General features: G+C 36.1%; 1 protein-coding gene across 1 annotated transcript in view; it reads left to right on the top strand.

Annotated features, from left to right (window-relative positions):
* The window catches only part of LOC115222364 (pre-mRNA-splicing regulator WTAP), a 232,987-nt gene that overhangs the window by 73,035 nt on the left and 134,272 nt on the right, over window positions 1-25,680 (top strand). Inside the window, exons 2-4 of the mRNA XM_029792561.2 lie at window positions 666-705; window positions 7,780-7,835; window positions 10,278-10,342. Coding sequence (XP_029648421.1) covers window positions 679-705; window positions 7,780-7,835; window positions 10,278-10,342 — 148 coding nt within the window. The 5' untranslated portion in view covers window positions 666-678. The remainder of the gene's footprint in view (window positions 1-665; window positions 706-7,779; window positions 7,836-10,277; window positions 10,343-25,680) is intronic.

Genomic DNA, 25,680 nt, shown 5'->3' with positions numbered 1-25,680 from the left:
TATATGAAGTCTAGAACCATTTATCGTGTAGTCACTGAGTACACAGTAAAAGCATCTGTGATACATTGAGAACTGAATGTATTCACTTGATAAAATCACACTGAAGGTTTTACCTGAAATATCACAACTCACTTCTCAAGGCATACACATTTTTTTTCTGTTTATAGATTATATCAACTGTTCTTTGTTGACACTGACCATCATTAGTTATTTAGTTTTTGATCTCTCTATCTTTACTAGGGGAGTTTTATGTAGATCCACTTTATCAGCTCAACTCTTAAATAATTGTAATCATAAAACAGAGAATTCTGAGAGTAAATATATGAAGATCTGAACAAAAGTCTGCTGTGTTTTAAATTTGGAATATCTAATATTTTCCCTACCTTCACTATTTTCCCACTGATACAATTGTCTCTGCTCTCTTATTCACTATCATATGTCTCTCTGACTACTACCACTTCAGAATAATGACCATTCCTTATCACAGTGCTTCTCCAGAATTATGACCACTCCACCCCATTTTATCACAGTATTTCAACAGAATATTGCCCCCTGCCCACTTCAGTTTTATCAATATTATTTTCAATCTATCAAAATCTTAATTTAGTTATTGAAAAATTTCATATATTCTAATTTTTCTAATTACTTTTCATTTTATATTTTAGATCTCTTAAAATTATGGAGGGCCCACCTACACCAAAAAAGGTATGTTTAATTTTTTTTTTATCATAAAAGAATATCTACATTGAAAATTTTATCCTTAAAAGAAAAGTGGAAAAGTTTTAACATATTTAAACTCAGAATTGTAAGTTATTCATATATTTGTTGATCATCTGTTAAGTCCATCTGCATATTGTCACCATCATTCTTTAACTCTTATGTTTCAAACTTTTTGCAACTTCCAGCTAAGTTCTTTAACAGTCTCCTTCAGGTACTTGTTTTTTTGTTTTTTTTTAATGGGACCTGAGCTCAAAATTTTGCTAAACATTCATGCATACATTCATCATATGACATAATTGTGATTATACTTTTGGTTTCCTTATTCTTATTCTCTTTGCTGGCATAATTATTATTTACTGGGTTTGGAAAAGGAAGTGCTGCTTATGTCCTTTGCTAATTCTCTAAGACTAACGAGATTGATGTTGTTAATATTCTGCTTAAACTTGTAAGTCACCACCTTCATGAAAGACATGAGGAGAGAGGTAGTTCTAAATTCTGGGTAAGAAGCAGTAGGCGTAGTGGCTAGTGGTGGAGTTGGACACAACATAGGTGAAGAGAGGTAAATTTCATTGGTTTTGCCTGAAGTGTGCTGATATGAGGCCAGCCAATTCCAGGAAAGGAAGAGAGAAGCATGCTTGTGAGCCAAAGGCTAAAATGTGTCTGCGAGACTTTATGCCAATGATTTGAGTAGCCTTACTCTGAATGTGGTCTCATCACTAGTGTTCCTTCGTCATATGATGTAATGACAGTGAAAACCTCTTGTCTTTGTTATGTATTGGGTCATCCCATAAATAATGCAGTTTTTTTTATACTTTCATTTTTAAAATTAAGATAAAGATTTTTTTTTTCATCTAAAATATATTCTCCTTCATTTTCTACAATACACTTCCATCTATCTGGTAGATTTGCAAGGCCCCTCTCCCAGAATTCACTTGTCTGTGATGAAAAATACTCCTCCAGTACTGTTCTGACCTTGTCTACAGAGTTCATATTTTTTCCATCCAAATGATTTTGAAGACTGCAGAATAAATGATAATCAGATGGGGCCATGTCCAGCAAATATGGTGGGTGAGGCATCGTTTCCCATTTACACTGCTCCAGCCTTTGGTACGTCATCCTTACTGTATGTGGCTGAGCATTATCCTGATGGAGGAATACCTTTCATTTTGAAACCAAAGATGGTTGTTTTTCTTCTAGCGCTGACTTAAGTCATTTAAGCTACTCGCAGTAGATCTCCTTTGTTATCATTTGGTTTTGGTTTAAAAGTTCAAAGTGGACTAAACTTTTCACATCCCACCAAACAGATAACAACCCCTTACGTGGGTGAAGACCTTCTGTAGCCTGGGTTGCCGATGTTTCTCCTGTCCCTATTCACTGTCTTTGGCACTTGACATTTTTATAGAGAACCCATTTCTTGTCACCTGTCACTATTCTGTTCAAAAAAGGTTCATTCATGAGATGTGACAACAAAGAAGAGCACATTCATTCCCTGCATGCGATTAGACTCGGAAAGTTTGTGAGGAAGCCACTGACCCAATTTGCTGACTTTTCCGATGGCATGCAAGTGTCGATGAATGGTTGAATGACCAAATCCAAGCTTCTCTGCTAGTTCCTCGACAGTTACAATAGGATTTTGTTCCACCAGGGTTTGCAGGACATCCTCGACCAGCTCTACGGATCTACCTTGACGTGGCTTTTCTTCTAGGCTGTAGTTTCTGGCTCGGAATTTCTGGAACCTCTATTGACACTGGCGTATACTTATTGTCCAATCCTCATATACTGCATTAATATTCCTCGCACTTTCCATTGCATTGTTGCCTTTATTGAACTCATAAAGCAAAATATGCCGAATATGCTCCTTTGTCACTTCCATTATAGCTTTGAAAAAATAACTGTTAAAATCGAACTGCACTCTTCAAAAACTTGCACTAAGAATAAGGACAAGGTAAAATTACAGCCTGCTTTTATAGTTGATACAGGTAGTTTATCCCATCCCCCTCCGACTTTTAGTTCATGCAATTGAAAAATCCGCATTTTTTATGGGATGACATCATGGTTTTATAGTTAAATGCCTTTATTGTCACATACCATTGTATAGACTCAATGCGTTTTGTCATGTCACTGACATTAGGGAGGTTATTTGCAAAGGACTAAAAAGTCCCTTCTGCTTGTTATTAGATTTTATTCACAGCTTGCAGAGTTCACTGCATCTACCCTGTTGGCTCTTTATAGATTGACCACCATCCTTCATGACTTGATAATGTGTACCGTGCTTTCTCTAATTGTTTTAGGTGCCCATTTAATCACAAGGAGACATAGATACCCTCACTTGGCCGCTTCTCCTTTGCTACAGTAGAACACCCAGGATGTGACAACTAGAGAAAGAGAGGACTGCATCAACAGCCAGTTGGTAGTCATTACCATTGAGTTGAGTGAAGCAATGTGAAATGAAGTCCCTTGCTGAAGGGCACACCATGCCACCCAGTCTAGGAATTGAGCCTGTGATTTTATGAGTTAAACACCCTAATGGTTAGGTTACAGGTGGTCTTCAGCACAGTTCCCATCTAAATTATGCTAACATTAGTAAATCTGTTGCTGTGATAGAAAACTTCTGACCAAAGCATATGGAAGTAAACCTCAAATCACATAGTTGCAAATTTAACTTCTTAACCACACAGCATTACCAGTATCGAATTCTGAGAACAACAATATGAATAATAGAGGAGTGCCTGTGCAACTCAGGCAAAATATATAAAACAGTACTTTAGAGAAAGCCTCCATATTTACTTGCACACCTTATACAGCAAGCAAATCTCCAAAACTGTCTTTTTCCACTCCATCAGGCTCATTACCATTCACATATGTGGCAAGTGTGGAAGTACCTCTGTTTGCTTTAAACCAACAAAGCTATTCAATTCTAAGAATGTTCCCCTCAAGTAACATTCTCTAGAGCTAGCCCTAATTGTCACCAATCTATATAGTGTATCCCATTGCCTAGGCAGCAACTCCCATGAACTTGCCACTACTGCTCTATTGCCCTATTACCCTCCCTTCCATTATACATTAATGTGATTGTGACAACCACAAACAGCAACCTTTTCCAACACTTTGCATCTCTCTCCCTTGATATTTTTCTTAACCATATTCCTACACATTTACCTACACATTTACCTTCATTTTCTTTCATTTTAAAAGCAACACAGAATTTAGTAAAATAACTTTGTCATTATTAGGCCAGTGTTTAGAACATAAATGAAATTTTGATGAAAGTTTTTAATTTAAACTTTAAAAAAGAAAGTTTGCATCATAAAGCTAGATTGACTGCAGGACCTAGTCTCCTGTCTCAGTTTCTAGTGAGTCCTCACCTTTGGAAAATATGTTGTAAATAATAGTCATGCACATGACATCAGTAAAGTTTTTGTTTGTATCAAGCATCCAAATATCCTTGTAAAACTGTCTACTTTTTGGCTTTATCCATCTTTCATCACTTGTTATTTCCTGTCAAATTGTACTATGAAGGTATGTGCAAATGGAGATGGCTGTGACTCACAGTCTTTTTCCCTTCTATGCATCAGTGACCTATTGGGTATCACTCAAGCAATGCCAACTCCGATGCAAATGACACTAAGATTACTCCCTAATGTTTCACAGCCAAACATCATCCACATTCAAGCTAGGCATCTTATGCCAAATCTGCAAAGGCTTCATGAACAGAAACTTTGAAAACATCTTCCTGTAGAGTCATGCCAACAGTGTCGCCTTCAAAGACCAGAAAAATACAATTAACACAGAAACTATACATATCAGAAAAACATCAATGCATCTCACCTCTACCCTAATGCAAATAACATCTATTTAGGTTGGTGTTTCTCAACCATTTTTTACCTATGGATCCCTTTGATTCCTATTTTACTTTGATGTACTCTTCTAGTCATTTGATGTTTAGAAAATCATTATATTTTTATAACTAAATATTATTAGGAATTATATAATTGTAGTTGTTAAAATACTTTGTGTATTGTAGAAGTATAACCAATTTATTGTACTAAACTTTAGTAACAAAATCTTATGTCACTCCCAAAGGGCCATATGGACCTCAGTTGATAACCACTGATCTAGATCCTTACAATAATTTCGAATATAGGCCTCATCACCACTGAGCATATCTCCTTGTATATGCACAACTTTAATATAACAAAAACTGCATTTCAGAGAGACTAGCTTTTCTCTCAAAGCTGTATAAATACTTCAGCCCCAATAATTACCAACCCAGTACAAAGCTCAAGTGAAACTCAAAATAGTTTATTGTTCTCATATCTGGAATTGTGATAATGGTATATACATCATTGCATCCAAAGAAAACCATCTGATCCATAGGCATGAAGTCACCATCATCCTCTAGACCACAGGCATACTGTTAACTCTCTCTGCTTTTTTTATTGCTATTACAGCTGCCTCTATTCATCAGTGCTGACTCATTTCATATTATCTCCACTTATCTCTCTTTTTAACAACCATATTGCTCCCAATTTCACAATTCTACTCTAACCAATACACCCCAGTTCTTCCTCCCCAGAACACCATTCCCCTGGTATTCTCCCCATGCACATCTTTCCTGTAGGCATCATATAGCAATAGTTCAGGTTGATTGTATCAATATACCTAGTCTTGGAAAACCTGTGATGGCCATGAGCACAGCTCCCTCCTTCAGACTAAATTAAGATTGGGTATTTTAGTTTATAAGTTTTCTTTTTTTACAAAGACCATTTTTTCAACTATATTTGAACTATTTCCACTTTAAATCTTATTTGTCATTTATTGGTGACTGATAAGGTCTATCCAGGGTAGAGGAATGGGTTGCTGGTATTTTTAGCTATTTGTACTTCTATTATTCAGTTCTTATAAATTGTGATACTAATATATACCATATTGTTATGATGTTGTCTGTGTTGTTGTGGTATTCCATAAGATATAACTATTGACATTTAAACGACATAATGCTTATTTTACTCACAAATGACCAAAAATTCAGAATGTTTCACACTTGCCTATGGTCATTTCAGACAGCTGATACTTCTCACTTGTAGTGTCTTCATATTCTAATACACAATCTTCTGAGGCCTAATCAGTGTTAAATGAAGGTCTGGAATAGAAACTTTGTTTACCATTCAGTATATTGGCTCCCCACCCTTTAGCATTCAAACCAGCAATATCCAACCCAAATATTTTATCTATTTTCTTTTGTTCAAATTGGTCAGGTCCAGCCTCTTACATCTACCCTACTTCGTCATTCTAAAAATTAACAATCATATCATTGAAATCCCCAAACTGATAATTCACAATTAATTCAAAGCAATGTGGATAATACATTTGATTGAATAATCTGAACGCTAAAGGATTAACCCTTAATACTTTTCACTTGTGGTAAGTGTTGTAGAACAATGTTTTCATTCAAGAATAAAGTTATTTTCCAAACTCAGTAGTAAAATAATCAGATTATACATTAAATGTATTTTATTAACATGTCTCAATATATAATATACTATCAGGTAAAATATTTGGTTAAATATTTTTGCACTGACTTTATAGAGCAACAGTCTCCTATCTTACATCCTTCAACCAGATACCATATTGAACACTGTCCTGTACTTCTTTCTTGAATGCCTGTCATACGTTTTGTGTTCCTTCCAACTTTTTTCAATTTGCATAACTCATATTCACCATTAACTCTAGTAATGCCATTGCTGCAGTTAGCAAACTAAATAATTACAACATCGTAGAACTGTTCATTTGCAATGTTATCTTTTCATTGGTTCATTAGTTGGTTTCATAACTGTCAGTCTAACTATATTTTGTTTCATCCATAGGTTATATAGGTGCATAGGCACAGGCATGATTGTGTGGTTAAAAGTTCACCTCCTAAACACTTGGTTTCAGGTTCACTCTCACTGCATGGTACCTTGGGCAAATATCTTCCACTTAGCTAGGAATTAAAAGAAGCCTGCTGGGTGTGTGCATTTGCATCTGCATATGTGTCCTTGTCTTGACATCAACTGATAGTTGCAAGCAAGTTCCAACGTCATACAGAAAGAATCATTGTTTCTAGTTTTCCATGAAAACATGTCCAGATAAGGGGAAATATTACCTTACTTGGATAAGAATAGCATCCAGCTACAGAAAATTTACCTTAACAAATTCCTTCTGACCACAAGACTGTAACCATAGCATCTCAGATTCTCCAGTGCAGATGAGATCAACATCATTATCAGAATTTTAATGTCTACTTTTCTGTGTTTGCATGGGTCAGATGGAGTTTATTAAAGTAGATTTTCTATAGCTAAATGCCCCTCCTGTCATCAACCTTTACCTCTTTCCAAACAGACTAATATTTCCTCATGCCCAGAGATGTTTTCACAGAAAATTGGAAACAAAGGACACCATTGTATGATGGTGACACTTGTTTATAACTATCATATAACTCACATATACTGACGTATGAGGGCTTCTTTCAGTTTCTATCTACCAAATCCACTCACAAGATTTTTACTAACCTGGAACCACAATAGAAAACACTAGCCTTAGGTATCACTCAGTGGTGCTGGACCAGGAACCATATGGTTGGGAAGCTAGCTTTTTAACCACACAGCTATGTATGGTATTGTTCTTGCACACCAGCTAGTTGAAGGTAAGGAAAACATGAGTAGAGAAGGAATAACAAAACTGTGATGTTTTGGTAGGTAGAGGAGAGAAGATTGAATGTAGTGGTTAGTGTGAGGCCTGGGGTTAAAGTGGGCATAATATGGGTGACTAGAGGAGGAGAGATGATTGAAGGTGGCACAAGACCAGCTAACGTCATGGAGCAGAAGCTGCAGTAGTAACAGTAGATGAGGCGAAGTGAGGAGGTGGTGTATGTCTGTTGGACTGAAATTGAAGAATCTGTAATATAGGGAAAGAGTGGCAGGGGGAATACTCTGACATATCGTTTAGATATGGAGATTGAAGTTATAAGAATGCAAAGTTCTCTCAGAATTTTCATCATATTTCTTTCTTGTGTTACAGTTCAAGATTGATACAGAAGACTTGGAAAACTTAACAAAGGAAGATTTACTTCTAAAGTAAGTACTTGTTCATTTTATGCTTTTCTATGTTGGCCCATACTTTGATTGCAAAATTAGGTGTGTAGAAACTGCATAGAAGCCTTTCAGATGAAATGTACCTCTAATTCAAAGGTACAGCATTGTTACGCACTGTGACATGCTGATTATACTTGAGAATTTTAAGGATGGAGTGTTCTGTCACAAGATAGACAAATATCCATTCAGACACATACATACATATACAGTGGGGTATCTATATATGAATGGTTCTCTAAATGAATAAATTGAATAATGAATGGTTTTTCTGAAGAAAATTAAATTTGCATTCATCCATCTTTTCTGCTTACTATTCCTATGAAGGTAGAGTCTTCAGGTACTTCTCCCAGAGGGTTCTATCAGAAGCAACCATCATTAGATTTTCTGGCTGGATTCCCAAGTGTGATTATCTGAGACTGTAGATATTATCCAACCTTCTCATTCTTGATCTAATTTTAGGTTCCCTGCCATTTGACTTAGCTTGAAGAATCCAGATTGAGATTCTTTCCTGCAACATTCTAATCACATATCCATACTACTGGAGCTGTGATCTCATTGTGGAGAGGTAGCAGCTCAACCTGGAGAGACTATGCACTCTATCAAGTATCATTACTCCAGAGATGCTTCAGAGGAACCTCATTTCAGTCATTACCCAATATTCATGACCATTTTGGCTTTTTTTCACCAACCTTTCCTCTTCTTAGGATTGAATGCTGGAGCTGATGCATTACTATGCTAATTATATCCAATTCAGCCTCTTGCCTTCTATCACTCAAGAATATGGCCTTGAGATATTTAAACTTCTCACTTGTCTCAGTAATGTTTCACTAACCTGCAGAATGCACTGGGACAAGTTTCCTCAGAGGACCAATGTCTCAGTCTTGGCAACACCAATTTGCATCCCTATCTTGCAGTACATGACAACCAATTCATTCAGTACATGTTAGAGATGACTTTTTGATGAGCCATGCAGCGCCATGTCATCTGCAAGTAAGAGCTGATTAATCCTATTGTGATACCACTTCCACAACAGCTGCACATTTCAATCCAGTTCATAAAAATTATGACAACGAGAGGTGATAATACACACCTGCTGAAGTCCAATACCCACATTGAAAGGTTTCAACATAACACTAATTACCCAAACACAGATACCTGAGCATTTGTAAAAGGACCCTATGAAACCAGAAGTTGCCCATTAATCCCCAAATCCTGCAAAACACTCCACATTTTGTCTCACGACATGCAGTTATATGCCTTTCTAAGGTCTACAAGGCAAATGTACACCTATTGGTAATAGTCCCATGATTTCTTGAAGATCTGTTGTAGAGTGAATATTTGGTTGGTTGTGCTGCATCCAGAACAGAAACCACACTGTTCTTCGGTAAGCTTGGGCTTGACAATTTTCCTACATCTCTTTTCCAGACATCTAGTGTTGACTTCACTGGAGAGGTTCAGCAAGGAAGTTCCTCTATAATTTAAGCACTTTCTCTTGTCACCCTTTCTAAAAATTGAGATTATCACTGGATTGTTATTGCTTTGATGTTTTTTCAGCTGAAATTTGATCAATAAACCATAAACAGACTATGCATGTGCTGAGAATATGTACAAACAGCATGCTAAATGGACAAGTTGTATAGTGAACAGTTACTTTGAAGAAAATTATATTCAGTGAATAAGCTGAAATTTGAACCATGAGTAGGCTACACACACATTAGCGGCTAGGTGTGGGTGAACAAATGGTTTGTTAACATTCGTGTATGGATTTCATGTAGCTTGCAGATTTTCATATTTTATATAGAAAAATAATGTTACACATTTTTTACTAAAAACATCAAGGATCGACAAGCGAAATAAATGCACATGCACACCAAGATACACATGTATACTTAGACATATATATTTATGTATCTACTATTGATGGATAAACAAACAACACATTGTTCCATGTCTTTATGTAGAGTTTAGGTGTGGCTTGAAAGAAATTGCTCCTATTTATGTTTCAATTACTCATGAGACAAAATTTGGTTAACAAACAAGGCTCTGAATTGTGAATTAGAGACTTCTACTGCATATATATAGCTTACATATGTATGTATGTATATACACATGCATGCTTGTTTGTTTCTTTGGCACAGGCATGGTAATGTGGTAAGAAGTTTGCTTCCCAGTCACATGGTATTGGGTTCAGTCTCACTGTGGTATCTTGGGCACATCTACTATAGCCCCAGGCTGACCAAAGCCTTGTGTGTGGATTTGGTTGACAGAAACTGTAAGAAGCTCATTATGTGTGTGTGTGCATGCATTTTCTTATCTTGACATTGTGCAGTAGTATCACTCATACAAGCGGTATCATTCATTTTCAGTGAGAGCATGTCTGGCCATGGGCAAATAACATTTCTGTTTTTTTTATTTTCTCTCCAGATTTAAAGAACAAGACAAATATGTTAAACTCCTGGAAGAAAAACTAAAATCTCGAAATGTTGAAGGTAAATTCTTTAGCTTATGACTATTTCAGAAATGACAGTTGAACCATATTCCTGTAATTCTCAATAATCAGCATTAACTATTGCTTGTTATAACAACTCCTCAGTATAAAGTATTAATCAAAGACACTGTCTACATGATAAATAAGTATGAAAATATTTACTGCTGTGAGCATTAAAGTTTGATGAAAAACAAGGAAAGTACAGAATTTTTTTTTTTAAGTATAGGAATTATTTGTAGAAGATATTAGTGAAGTAGTGTCATGTAATTTTATGTAGTAACTCTTAGGTTAGTAGATTAAACTAAATCATATCACAAGTGGATGTCAGCAGATGTAATGACTTAAGCAATTAAACAATTTATATAAAATATGGGATGACTGGAAAATGTTAGTCAATGACAAATATTGTTTCATTATCAGTTAGTATGGGAGACCACTCCTGATATGTTTCCATTTCATTGCAAAATCGTCAGAGAACTATATCCTCACTTTAACATCCTGATGTGGTAGTATAGAAATTATTAAGTAACTATACAGAAATGTATAACTGTTTAAGGGCCTTAAAAGCTAAATTAGAATATGATGTTCATTTAGTGGATTGTTTGCCACCACTTTAATGAGTTGAGAATAATTTGGGAAGTAGAAACATGTCTACAATTGATTTTTTGCCTGCTGAAAAATTTCCCAACAATTGTTTCTGTATATTCACCCAAACTTCATCTGACCTGAATTTCTACTAAGCTGACTGGAAGTCACTTCAAAAAGTGATCCTCAAACAATATTGGCCCAAAAGTTTCTCTGTGCAAACTCAAAAGAATTTATGTCAATAATGCAAGCCATGTGCATTAAATTTCTCCCTGAGAGAAAAGCTAAAACATACAAAAGCATTATTTCTCATGAAATGAATAAAAGTCTTAAAATCATTTAAGTAAACAACCTAATGACAGCAAAAAGTTCATCTTCAAAAAGACAATTTTAGAGATCAAAATTAAACTCAAACTCTCCCATGAGAAAGAAAAGCAAGAAAGAGAAACCAGGGTAGTTGAAAACAAAAATGAATCCTAAGGCCTTTAAAAAAACTTTCAAAATCTGTCTTTGTGCACTACAAGATTAAGGCCATTGTTTGAAGAAAATATTCCCTAAATTCAGACTCCATGAGGATAAGTGAAATACTTAATAAACAACTTGAAAGTGTTGTTACCACTCCACTGGGAAATATGCAAATAAGCAAGCTTGATAAGTTCTTCAACACTGCAACACATCACAGAAAAGTGACAATCGATTTATGTCAATTATATCGCCTATCCACAAAGAAGGGAACAGAGCAGATGCTAAAGATTTCAGGCCTATCTCTCTGACCTCACTTGCCAGTAAGCCATAAAACACATTGCTAGAAGGAAGCTGATTACACTACTAAGAGAAAATGGCTTGCTCACTAATATGCAGCATGGCTTCTGCCCAGAAAGTAGTTGCCTTAGCTACTACAATATTATGACTAGGTAGTGAAACAACTGTTCAACCATTCAAATTAGATGTGATATATATTTTGACTTTGTCAAGGCCTTCAACATGGAATATGTCACAAACTATGTGACCTTGATATCATTGGAAAACTAGAGGAGAGACTGCATAACTTTTTAAAAGATGGGAGTCAGTCGTAGCTAATGGTGCTTGCTCTCTCTCTCTCTCTCTCTCTCTCTCTCTCAGCAGACATCAATACTAAGTGGAGTCCCTCAAGGAACTTACAAGGACCACTATTGTTTATGGTGGCTCTCACATGCCCTCAGTCATAGTTAGTCAATCTCACCAGCTATGCTGATGATGCAAAAGTATCATCACAAGCAGTCAAAGACCATGGAGATACTGCAGAACTACAGAAAGATTTGAACACACTATACAAGTAAGCTGAAGAACACCATATGCAGCTTAATGCTTACAAGTTTCAAGCACTCTTCCACTAATCCATAAACAAATTGCAATCAGAATACACAGAACCAAGAGATATTGCAATCCCAGAGTCAGGGTAGGTGCATGACCTGGGAATCCACATTAGTAGTGATGCATAGTTTCACATACATATTACTAAGATGGCAACAATATGCAAGCTACTGATGGGTTGGAAGTGAATGAACAAATAGGATGCTTCTCTTACCAGGAAAATGGCCTCGTTCAATATATAGTGTACTGAATGCAAACTATGGACACAAATGAGGTGCTGCTGAATCACAGGAAGATTAACAGAAAATGTAGACTTGGTTTGTGGCAGATATGGAGGCACAATAAAATTAAGAAGACACTGGAAATAGATTTTCCCAAATGCCCAGGAGGATCCCTAAAGGTCATGCATAGCTTTTGTTACTTAGGTGACCTCGTGTTGTGAAAGTATAGCTGCTTGAACACAGGCTTGTTGAAGAAAGTTCAGAGCTATCACCTCTGTTAGTACCGAAAGGCCTCCCTCTCACAGTGAAAGGCAAATTGTTTAATGCTTGCATACGAGTAGCAATGTTATATGGTAGTGAATGTAGAGGGCATGTGAAAGAAATGAAGCTAGCATATTCTGTTGGATGTGCATCAGTAGTGTGCATTAATGACAAAGCTTAGCTCAAATTGGATTTAGGAGGCATGAGATGTAATGTACAAGAGAGAGGACTGCATTGGTATGGTCATGTGATGCATATGGATGAGAATCGCTGCATAAAGTGCTGCATGCTAAATGTGGATGGAACCTGTGGAAGAGGGAAACCCAGTTGTGAAGACCAACCTCGTGTTGTTGAGTCTCTCAGAGGAGATAAAGGCCTGAGATGATTGGTGATTCACTGTGTTTGAGAAGACTTACCTATCAAGAAAAAAATGCAATCCTGAAAGCACATCTGTTATATTTATACTCCTGCATCCAATCTGTGCCTGTCAAATCTTATCCACAACTCATCTTTGTAACACCCTTCCCTCCTTCACCATTCTAACTACTAGCTATTTTCTTAGCTACTGTATTTATGAGAGCAGAACTGCATATATTTCATCCCACACTTTCGTGCTACAAGTTATCTTTCTCTTTGGAACCACTTCCCTTCTCACACATCCCACAACATCCGTTACCATTTTCTATTCCAGTAGACTCTCTCTCATATCTGCCAATCTGCAGCCTCTCCACTTTTGTCACTCACTATATCCACCCCTACATGACCTCCATCTCTGTCAGTGTACATTCCTTTCTCTCCCCACCACACTTGAACATCATCTCCCCACCGTTACATTATACTTTTCTCCTCCACTTCCCTCCTTTTATATATTATTACCTATCATCTCCTCTCTGACCTACTCCTATTTGCCTTTGCATCTAAATAGTTTCACTTTTGATCATGCCTCTACATGTTCACTATTCGGTGCACTAACCTCATCCTCTATCTTTAACCATCTGTACTCTCATTTCACACTCTTGCAAACCTACTCATCTAGCCATTCTCAATTCTTTGTCCTTTTTTTCTCTTTATCCCATCTTATACTCTGTGGGTACATCCTGGTACCTCATCACTAGCATTCACTTTCTAATGTTGGTGTTCATGTATCTCCTCTACAACAAGACACCTATTCATGTCCTTTTATCATACTTTAGCCTCTGAACACCTGGCATGAGGCCACCCCAACACAATCGAGGGATCTTGTCTTGTGGAATACTTGATGATGTTACTAGTTGATTTGGGAACCAAACTTCACTCACACACTCTATTTTTGGTATGATGTCTCTGGCCAGATGCCCTTTCCTATCACCATCTAAGTAGTTGGTGGTAAGAGTGCAGAATAGCGATAGAAAAAAGTGGTGAGAGTAGTAGTTTTTAATGAAAAGTGACATGGAGTGATGACCAATAGTAAAGATGGGTGATGATAGGGGGTATTAAATATGGACAGATTCAAGGCAATTTCTCATTACACAGGTGTTGCGATGGAATATATGATTGCTTATATGTATGTATATATGTGTACATATGTGTGTATATATGTATATACGTGTATATTTATATATATATATATCTTCCTGGATCTACCTCTTCTACAGGTTCCCTCTTCAATTAGAGATTGGCACTTCTTTTGGCTGAGAACAGATGTGTAAAGAAGTATTGATCTCTAACTGTGGAGTGAATCTGTGGAAGAGGTAGACCAAGGAAGACATGGGACGAGGTGGTGAAGCATGATCTCTGAATGTTGGACCGCACATAGGCTATGACTAGTGACAGAGACCTTTGGTGATATGCTGGGCTTAAGAATACTTGTCAAGCCAAGTAAAATTGTAGTCATGGCTGTTGCTAATGTCACTAAATGACACCCATGAAATTGTAATCATGGGCATTGCTTGATTACATCATTTTCGAAATGATTGTCAAAAGTTGGGCTTCACAGAGGTGAGAGATGAAGTGGTGAAGCCTGATCTTCGAACGTTGGGCCTCTCAGAAGCGATGACAAGTGACCGAGACCTTGGTGATATGCTGTACTTGAGATGATTTGTTAAGCTGTGTGAAGCCATAGTCATGGCTGTTACCAATGTCATGTAAATAGCACATGAAAAGCACCCATTACACTCTTGGAGTGGTTGATTTTAAGAAGGGCATCTAGCCATGTCAAATCAGACTGAAACCTGGTGCAGCTCTCTGGCTTGCCAGTTCTAGTCAAACCATATGACTCATGCCAGCATGGAAAGTAGACATTAAATGATGATGATGTATGTATGTGTATGTATGTATATATGTATATAAATGTATTCTTTCATTCTTTTACTTGTTTCAGTCATTTGAGTGCAGCCATGCTGGAGTACGGCCTTTAGGGGTTTTAGTCAAACAAATCAAGCCCAGGATTTATTTTTTAAATCTAGTACTTATTCTATCAGCTGCTTCTGAACTGCTAAGTTACAGGGATGTAAACACGCCAACTCTGGTTGTCAAGCGATGGTGGAGGGACAAACACAGACGCAAAGAGATACACACACACACACACACATATGATGAACTTCTTTCAGTTTCTGTCTACCAGATCCACTTACAAGGCTTTGGTCAGCCCAAGGCTATAGTAGAAGACACTTGCCCAAAGTGCCACACAGTGGGACTGAACCCAGAACCATGTGGTCGGGGAGCAAGCTTCTTACCACACATCTACACCTGTGTCTTTACATATGTATGTATGTATCGAATAATTGCCACATATTATATTTTCAGATAAATTCCTCTATTTACATAATATCGAGGTCTCTTCCATTCTTTTGTTGTCTTACCATTTCTATCAATATATATATATATATATATATAATAATAATGTTAGGGAGTATGGCTCCAAACTTACAGGGAAAAATTAGATTTAGGATTAAATCAAATTTCACAATATAAATATACTAGCTGAAGGTGACCTGCTCTACGCGCGGGTAAGAGTGTGGTTGTTACCTTCTGTTGCTTCCTTTCAGCACGTAAAAAGCACCATCCGAATGTGGCCGATTGCAGCATGGCCTTGACTGGCTTCTGTGCCGGTGGCACGTTAAAAGCAACAACCGATCGTTGCCGCTGCGAGCCCACCTGGCACCAGTGCCGGCGGCACGAAAAAAGGACCCACTACACTCACAGAGTTGTTGGCGTTAGGAAGGTCATCCACCTGTAGAAACACTGCCAGATCAGACTGGAGCCTGGTGCAGTCTCCTGGCTTCCCAGACCCCGGTCAAACTGTCCAACCCGTGCTAGCACGGAAAACGGACGTTAAACGATGATGATGATGATTCTCCCTCTTTGTTTCTCTCTCACTTTCCCACTCTCTTACTTTTCTTTTCTCTCGGACTCTCCCTCGCTTTCTCTTACTCTCTATCTTTATCTATCTCTCTCCCATTTATAAACAACAAAAGATCTTGAGTAAGTTGAGAAATAAAATATTTAGAAAGATCAATCATAAATATCAGGCAGTGGCAACGGAAAGGTCTGCTTCAAGGCAGACAGCAAAATGCTAACATTTAAAAGGGACAGACGAACTTGCGAGCTGCATAAAAATAATAAAATATTGGAAACCAAAGTTTGAAGGGATAGAATCTGAGGATAGTAGAGTCACCATGGCTGGCATTTCTTAATGACGGAGAGCAACGTATTGACAGTTTAACGGCTGGCGTAAAATTTTGAACTTGATGTAAAAGAAAATTCGTAAACACCAAGTTTTGAAGTGATTCTTTCTCACGACAGTAGACTCACCATGGCAAGCATTAACAACTTCTTCATCATGGACGGCAACACATTGACGATTAAAAGGCTGGCGCAAATTTTTTAGCTTGATGTAACAGGGAATTCCTAAACACTCACTCCTTTAAATTTTAATCCCCTTCCAGCCTCATTTAGACCCCTTTTCACATTTTGGTTAATATAACCCGATTTCATTCGGGTGTACTGGGGCCACATTTTATAAGATGAGGAATTTTGTCCTAGAGGTCACACCTTTCATTTGAGGGAAAAAATATATGTGTGTGTGTGTGTGTGCACGCATTATATATACAAATGTATACAAATTATATATATATATATATGTATAAATTAAATTAGAGATAAAACCACTAATAGGCAAATCAAACAGTGAAAAACCCAAAACAAAAACATAAAAATAAAAATATAATATAGAAAATATATAAAATATAAAATTGAAAAATTTAAATTATTAAGATTTAAAATAAAAATTATTAAATTATATTTATAATTTGTTTAAAAATATATATAACTATCAAAAAGTATTAAAAAGTTTAATATACATAAATACAGATATATACACTTTGTATATATACATTATAAATACATATTTATATATCGAACACACACACACATATATAAATGAACGCAATAAATATCTGATTCATAATATTTGTTCTCATGCTCGTGTGTTGGCGATGATAATTCTCTCTATGAATGCAGACAGATACATATAAGAACGCTGTTTGACGAACTTATAAAGGGAAACTGAAGAGGAGTTAGAGGGGAATGGAGGAAGTAGCGTGAGTGAGGAAGACAGATATGTAAAAGAACGAGAGTGGACTTGTCAAAGTAGGTTTTTGGCCCTAGCAATGACACCTTTTAAGATAGGGATTTCTAAGGTAGCCCACGGGCATCGTCACCTCATTTTACATGTCCCTGTAAATTTTGGTGTGAATCCGACAGGATGTAGTGGCCTTGAAAGCGATCCAAGCGGTGGAAACGCATTTCAGTTTTATATATAGAGATAAAATATAAAATATGAATTAGAGATAAAACCACTATTAGGCAACTCAAACAGTGATAGACATAAAACAATACATAAATAACAAATAATATAAATAATATAATATATATAAAATATAAAATTTAATTTTTAAAAATTTATTTTTATTTTTTTAACCAAAAAGTATAAAAAGAATGATAAATATAATATAATAAGTAAAAACACTACATACGTTTCATGGCTATAATTGAATTTGAATTACAATTAAGTTTAAATTCAATTGAAATAAATTAGAACTGAAATTATAGTCAATCTTGAGGTTAATGATAATAGTTAAATAAATAAGCAAATAGAGTTAAACAATATTTTTTAAGAAATACATAAAATAATGATTTTTCTTATAAAAAAAACTCCATTATCTAAATTAGAAACTTAGAACATTAGGATTATGTCATACAACCCATTTATTATGTTAAATATTTATTTTAAGGTAAAAAAATAGATAGAAGCATGTATTTATCTATGAAGATATAATATGGCTTTAAAAAAACATAATAAACTCACGAATATCCTTAACTCAGTTATAGTCCAATATTTAATTACCAAATTATTTAACAAAATAATCACTATTCATATTTTTAGATTTAAGTTCACATCTAATAATTATAAAATATTTAAAAGTAACTAAATTATTATCAACAAATATAGTAATTAAAATCTAAAATTTACTCTATCAATAAATATATAGACATATAAGGAAAAATAAATAAATTAATTAGTCCATTATTACTTACATAAATATTAAATATTAATATAATATATTTATGAAATACATTAAAAAATTAAAGATAAAAAATCAAATTATAAACATATAACCTATCTTAAAAGAACCGTATAACTATTTTACGATCTATATATCTCGTTGGCTAAGTAATATCTTACAAATAATGTACAGTTATAATATAATAATTAAATACATATCATCAACAACTAAATAAGTATAGAATCAAATTAACAATCAGTAGTTATATAGTATACAATACAATACAATACAATAAAACTTTATTAGAATATCTTTAAAAATCTTAAATAGAAAATGTTTACTTAGCTTTCAAAAATCTTGTCATTAACTAAAATTTTAAAACGGAAAACGTTTTTTAAGCGTTTATAAGAATACTTGTGGAATTACGTTATTAACAGAAATAGAATAACAGATGGAAAATGCTTTTAACCATAAAAACTACGAATATATTTTATCAATGAAAATTATGAATAAATATTATCAATGGAAAATACAGCTATATTTTAGCTATAATAGATAAAGAGAACAAAGTCACTATTAGAGAATAAAATCACTATATACTATAAAATTTATAATTAAAAATAACTATAATAAATTATACTCAATCTCTCTATATATAAACGGCAGTTTGTCTGTCTGTGTGTCTGTCAGGTTGTACCCTCACCCTGACCACGGCTTTCAACCGATTCTGATGAAACTTGACACACACATAGCCCAATGTCATAATTCAAAACTAACGCAGCGAAAATTTTGAAAAGTTCCCCCAGTTTTGAAAAAAAATTGATGAATTCGACATGGGTCGAGAATCTAAGCTTTTTATATGCAACACATTTTCTACAGACTGTCTAGAGGACGCAACTCGACCTTTTTAACTCTTGGAACATGTGGGGTAAGTATCCCAAAATGTATAAAAATGTACAAAAACGGCAAAAAAGCGGGCAGCAATGTGAGTGACAACAACGAAAAAGTCAAAAGTGACCAAACTGAACAAACGAATGAAAAAGGTTTTTTTGATGCACACGACAAAAGCGCTTTATAATAAACCAAGAGTTTGCAAGTAGCGTCTGAGGACCCTTAGGGTACGTCAAAAATTTAAGGTAAAACGTTTGGGGTGGTAGTTATAAAGAAAGTGTAAACAAAAATGTATTCGAATAACTTGCGGCTGCAGCAGCTATTAGCAGAAGTGGGTAAAGTCTCGAATGTAATTTCTTCCTGGTAGGAATTGGTTGGGTTGAATTATCGATAGCTGTTTGATAGTTATTTGGGAGGGAAGAGAAGACATTGCAACCTACACATGCGCCTTCGTTCCCTAGAGGGAAAGGACTAGATTGGGATTAGTTGTTGCCTACTAGGGGCTCTTACATACCCTGGCAACGCTGGGCTATGCTGCTAGTACTCTATAAATTAAATAATTTATATAACTACCAATTACTGTATATACTCTAAAAATCTTATAAAAATTAATTAATTTTATATAAAAAAGGTTACGTTATAGTCAAATCTTTATTTAAAAAAAAAATAACTATTAGACACATTCAAAATTAATTCAGTAGTAATTCAAACATTAATCTATATTATGACCACTAATTAATATAAAACTATATTCTAATAAAATTCATTATATAATATTAATTAAATGAACATCTAATCTACTTCGAAATATATTAAAAATACATACATATTGATTAATTTAACAAATTTATTACAAACTATATACTTGACTGTAGTATAAAATAAATATATATTATATATCACATTAATACTGAAAACAAATGCTAAACAATAATAAATTAAACTTATTATATAGGGTCATAGCCCAACTAATTAGAGAGAGAGTTAGTTTAGATGAGATGCAGTTTGGGTTCATGCCAGGGAAAAGTACCACTGATGCTATATTCAGACAGCTGCAGGAGAAATACCTAGCCAAAGATAAGCCCCTGGACCTGGCTTTCGTTGACATGGAGAAAGCCTTCAACAGGGTCCCCTGATCCCTTATTTGGTGGTCAATGAGGAAACTAGGGATAGATGAATGGTTAGTGAGAGCTGTGCAAGCCATGTACAGGGACGCCGCTAGTAAGGTGAGGGTTGGCAACGAGTACAGTGAAGAATTCCGGGTAGAGGTAGGGGTCCACCAAGGCTCAGTCCTCAGCCTCCTTCTATTTATCATAGTCCTCCAGGCAATAACGGAGGAATTCAGGACAGGATGCCCCTGGGAGCTCCTCTATGCTGATGACCTTGCACTAATTGCTGAGTCACTATCAGAACTGGAGGAGAAGTTTCAGGTGTGGAAGCATGGATTAGAATCGAAGGGCCTTAGAGTCAATCTAGCTAAAACCAAAGTCCTAATAAGTTGGAAGGTAGACAAATCACAAACGCCTTCAGGTAGATGGCCCTGCTCAATCTGTAGAAAAGGTGTAGGTAGAAACTCTATAAGATGCACCAAGTGTAAGCTATGGACACATAAGAGGTGCAGCAATGTCAAAGGAAGGCTAACTAGGAAGATAGTTTTTGTATGTGGTAGATGCTCAGGAGCAATAACACTGAAAATGCTCTGAGACCAACTTCTGCCACATTCCAGGGAGAAAAACTAGAAGTAGTTGATAGCTTCCGTTACCTAGTTGACCAAGTCAGTAGCAGGGGCAGGTGTGCTGAAAGTGTAACTGCTAGAGTAAGAATAGCTTGGGCAATGTTCAGAGAGTTCTTACCTCTGCTGGTGACAAAAGGCCTCTCGCACAGAGTAAAAGGCAGACTGTATGATGCGTGTGTACGAACAGCCATGCTACATGGCAGTGACTGCTGAGGATATGCGTAAGCTCGCAAGAAATGAAGCCAGTATGCTCCGATGGATGTGTAATGTCAGTGTTCATACTCGACAGAGTGTAAGTACCTTGAGAGAAAAGCTGGACCTAAGAAGCATCAGTTGTGGTGTGCAAGAGAGACGTTTGCGCTGGTATGGTCATGTGGTGAGAATGGATGAAGATAGTTGTGTGAAAAAGTGCCATACCCTAGCGGTTGAAGGAACCTGTGGAAGAGGCAGACACGGGAAAACCTGGGACGAGGTGGTGAAGCACGACCTTCGAACTTTAGATCTCACTGAGGAAATAACCAGAGACCGAGACCTTTGGAAGTATGCTGTGCGTGAGAAGACCCGGCAGGACAAGTGAGACCATAACCCGTGGCCTCTACATGGGATGTATCCAGTCCACTTATGCATACCTTTCCTTCTTGGGACACAAAACTCTACTTGTGAAGACCTGTTGAGGCAAGTGAAAATCGAAGTTGATCAACATCAATGGAAATTGCAGCTGTGATACCAGTGCCGGTGGTACGTAAGAGAACCGTTGCCAGCGCCGCCCCGACTGGCCTCGTGCCGGTGGCACGTAAAAAGCACCATCCGATTGTGGCTGTTTGCCAGCCTCGTCTGGCATGTAAAAAGCACCCACTACTCTCACGGAGTGGTTGGCGTTAGGAAAGGCATCCAGCCGTAGAAACATTGCCAATTCAGACTGGGCCTGGTGCAGCCTTCTGACTTCCCAGACCCCAGTTGAACCATCCAACCCATGGAAAGCGGACGCTAAACGATGATGATGATGTAAACTAATTTATATTTAGATCAAATACTTTGTTCTTTAATTGAATAAATAAAGTACATATTATCATTATAAAAAAGTATTACATAAAGAAAAAAATTATCCTATACATTCAAAATTATAAATCATCAGTTAATCTATATTCATTAACCCTTTCGTTACTAACCCGGCCATACCCGGCCGAAAAACTTTTTGGTTCATAATACCAACCTGGCCGAGAAAACCTATTGTTATTTAAATGTAAATTTGAACCCAAATCTCGTTGGTACATTCGTTAAAACATGCGATTTCACTCTGTAAATAGTTGGCTTATAGTATCCGACATTGCTTAACGTGATATCTCAACTGAGTGAATTTTGGGAGAATTTTTCTCAATCTCCATTTAAAAGTCCATAATGCCTCTTGAGCCATATCAAAATGAACAACTTTGAATTACGCGGCGGCGGTGGTGGTGTGAGGTTCTAATTTTTTTTTCTGATCTCTCTTTGCCCCCTCTTTATCTCAGTTGTTCATTCCGCTGATATTTAGAAAAATTTTCGCGCCCAATTTTTGTTGTCGCGGGAAAAGATGAACGATTTAAAATAAATATATCTTAATTGTAGTGTGAGAAAGTATATATATTCTGATGACAAAATATATTATCTTTCAAAAACATCCCAAATTTATAGACTATATCGTGTAGGTTTAAGAAATATATATATATATATATATATATATATATAATATATATAAGAGAATGAAACATCTTTCATCTGTCTCCCCACCCACACACCTCCATCTAGGGGGCAAAGAGAGATCAGAAAAAAAATTAGAACCCACACACCACCACCCCCACCGCCGCCGCGTAATTCAAAGTTGTTCATTTTGATATGTCTCAAGAGGCATTATGGACTTTTAAATGGAGATTGAGAAAAATTGTTTCAATTAGAAAAGCAACATTTCTAGAAAATAGTAAATTGAAGTGTGAACACAGCACCTTACAGAGTATAAGTATATGACATTTATTTTTAAAATTTAACTTCATTTGTTTTATATTCTAAATAATTTGCAATTTCAAAAAATATATTAATTTTGCGTTTTTTAATTTGATAAATTCTACGGAATAATTTTGCGCGTTTTTGATAAATTCTACGGAAAGAATTTAGTGCGAAAAATTTATACATTTATACACAAAGACCTGTTGAGGCAAGCGAAGTTGATATCGAACCTCATCCCACGACAGGCACCCCGCCAACCCCCTTTGCTTGCGAAGACATGTTGGGGCAAGTGTGGCACCCGGCAAATGCCAGGACCCCTGGACTGGTGGTACGTAAAAAGCACTATCCGAATCGTGGCCGATGCCAGAGCCGCCTCGACTGGCACCAATCCGACCGTGGCCGTTGCCAGCCTCTCCTGCACCTGTGCGGGTTGTAATAAAGCACCCACTAACTCTCGGAGTGGTTGGCGTTAGGAAGGGCATCCAGCTGTAGAAACATTGCCAGATAAGACTGGAGTCTGGTGCAGCCTTCTGGCTTCCCAGATCCCCGTCGAACCGTCCAACCCATGCTGCATGGAGAACGGACGTTAAACGATGATGATGATGAGAAGAAATTAATTCATTAAGTTTACCAAATTATATACGTCTGTAAAAAAAAAAAAGTTTCACAAATTATATACGTTCGCGTTTGTGTAAAAAAAATTATTAACCAAGTTTTATAAATTATTTACTTTGTTCAAAAAATATTATTAATATTAATTAATTTTCAAGAATTATTTAATTTATATAATTAATTCATTAATTTTATTCTGTAAAATAGTAATTAATTCATTTATCTGTAAATCCGCGAGGAAAGCGACTATGTAATTTTTTTGTGTAAAATTGAAAATGTTATATATACACACACACATATATATTTTTAGTGAAATCCAACACCTTTTTTTTTGGGGGGGCGGGGTTTAACGCGCATGCGCGAATTCTGCACTGCGCATGCGCAAGTCACCTCGTAGGATCTCGAGTATCGAGTACCTACGTCTGGTGCGCGCGCGAATTCGCGTGTGAGAAACCGGGACCACGACAATAGACAAGTACCATAAATCCCGTACTAAATTTTAGAATTAATACTAGTACGTATAACTACAAATTAGGAACAAAATAGGGCTTAAATGTAGTCGCTATTTATCTAAAAATTTATTATATAAGTAAAGTAATGTGTCTATATTTAATTTTACACTCGTCCAGTGTATTTACTAAATTATTATGATCATTAAAAAAAATTTCATTAAACTCACTAGAACATAAATAACAATAACTGCTACCTATACTATATGATTTAGCCTTACAAATTATCTCCCATAAAAAAAAATTAAATTTATATATATATATATATATATATATATAAATAATTTTTGCTTGTATGTTTTGTCCCTCCGCTTTACCTCATGGTGCGATATGAACATTTAACGTGGTACTATAGTCAGTGTTTCGACTGCTATTTCGGCATGTTGGTGTCTTTTAGACACCCTCATTTTTAATTATATATATATATATATATTATATATTATATTAATTATATTTATATTATTTGTTATTTATGTATTGTTTTATGTCTACGAGGGGTGTTCAATAAGTAATGCCCCTGACCCACTTCCCATAGCAGTAGAGCAACGAAACTTGGCACAGTTATTTGTCTTTTTCTACATAGGAACCATCCAGAGGTACGCATTTCTCCCATCATTTGTTGCAGCTCTGGAGACCGTTTTTGTAGAAGACCCCAGCTTGGTCTTCCAACCATGACGTGACTTCAGAAACCAAGGCTGCATCATCTGGGAAACGCTTTCCTTTCAAAAACAACTTCATGGCTGGGAAGAGGTGAAAATCAGAGGGTGCAAGGTCAGGAGAGTAGGAGTATGGGTGTGAGCAACCTGGGAATCCATCTGGCAGACACCTTTTGCATATGCAAATGGTCATGAATGATAGTTTCCACAGACCCGGTACTAATCTTGACCTCATGGGCTATTTGGCAAATAGTTATGCGTCGATCTTCCAAAATGGCAGCCTCAACTTGACGGACAGATGCCTCATCAATGGCAGAAGCGGGACGACCAGATCTAGGAGCTGTTTTCACAGAGTTCCGACCATGTTTGAATTCACGATGCCAGCGTTTTACAAGATCATATGATGGGGCATCATCACCATAAGTTACTTTCATTTCATCAAAAGTCTCCCGCGGTGTGCGTCCTTTCAAATACAAAAACCGGATCACTGCTCGACACTCAACAGGCTCCATTTCACACTTGACTCATTTAAAACACCTGTAAATCAAAAACCACGATTAGTTCAGAGCTGTAATTTGCCAGTTAATCTATTGAGATATAAATAATTGCACATACAAAATTTCAGCTAGATCAAACAAATGCAAGTGGGTCAGGGGCATTACTTATTGAACGTCCCTCGTATCACTGTTTGAGTTGCCTAATAGTGGTTTTATCTCTAATTCATATTTTATATACATATATATATATATATATATATATATATATATATATATATATATAATGTACTGATCCATGATAGAAAATTCAACAAAAAACATACTCTATGTGGTGAGAGATAAATATTATTTATTTAAAGGTCACAATACATGTATCAAAGTGCTACTAATAGTTTCATATGTTGAGAAAACTCAAACATATTCTTCAGGTGCAAACCACATATCATAACAAATAAAAGAAATTGAATAATAGAAGAAATGCTAAAAGGTTGAG

This window comes from Octopus sinensis, linkage group LG19, assembly GCF_006345805.1.
Source record: "Octopus sinensis linkage group LG19, ASM634580v1, whole genome shotgun sequence".
Taxonomy (NCBI): Eukaryota; Metazoa; Mollusca; class Cephalopoda; order Octopoda; family Octopodidae; genus Octopus; species Octopus sinensis.
The sequence above is the reverse complement of the archived record's forward strand: the minus strand, read 5'-3'. Positions and strand labels throughout refer to the sequence as shown.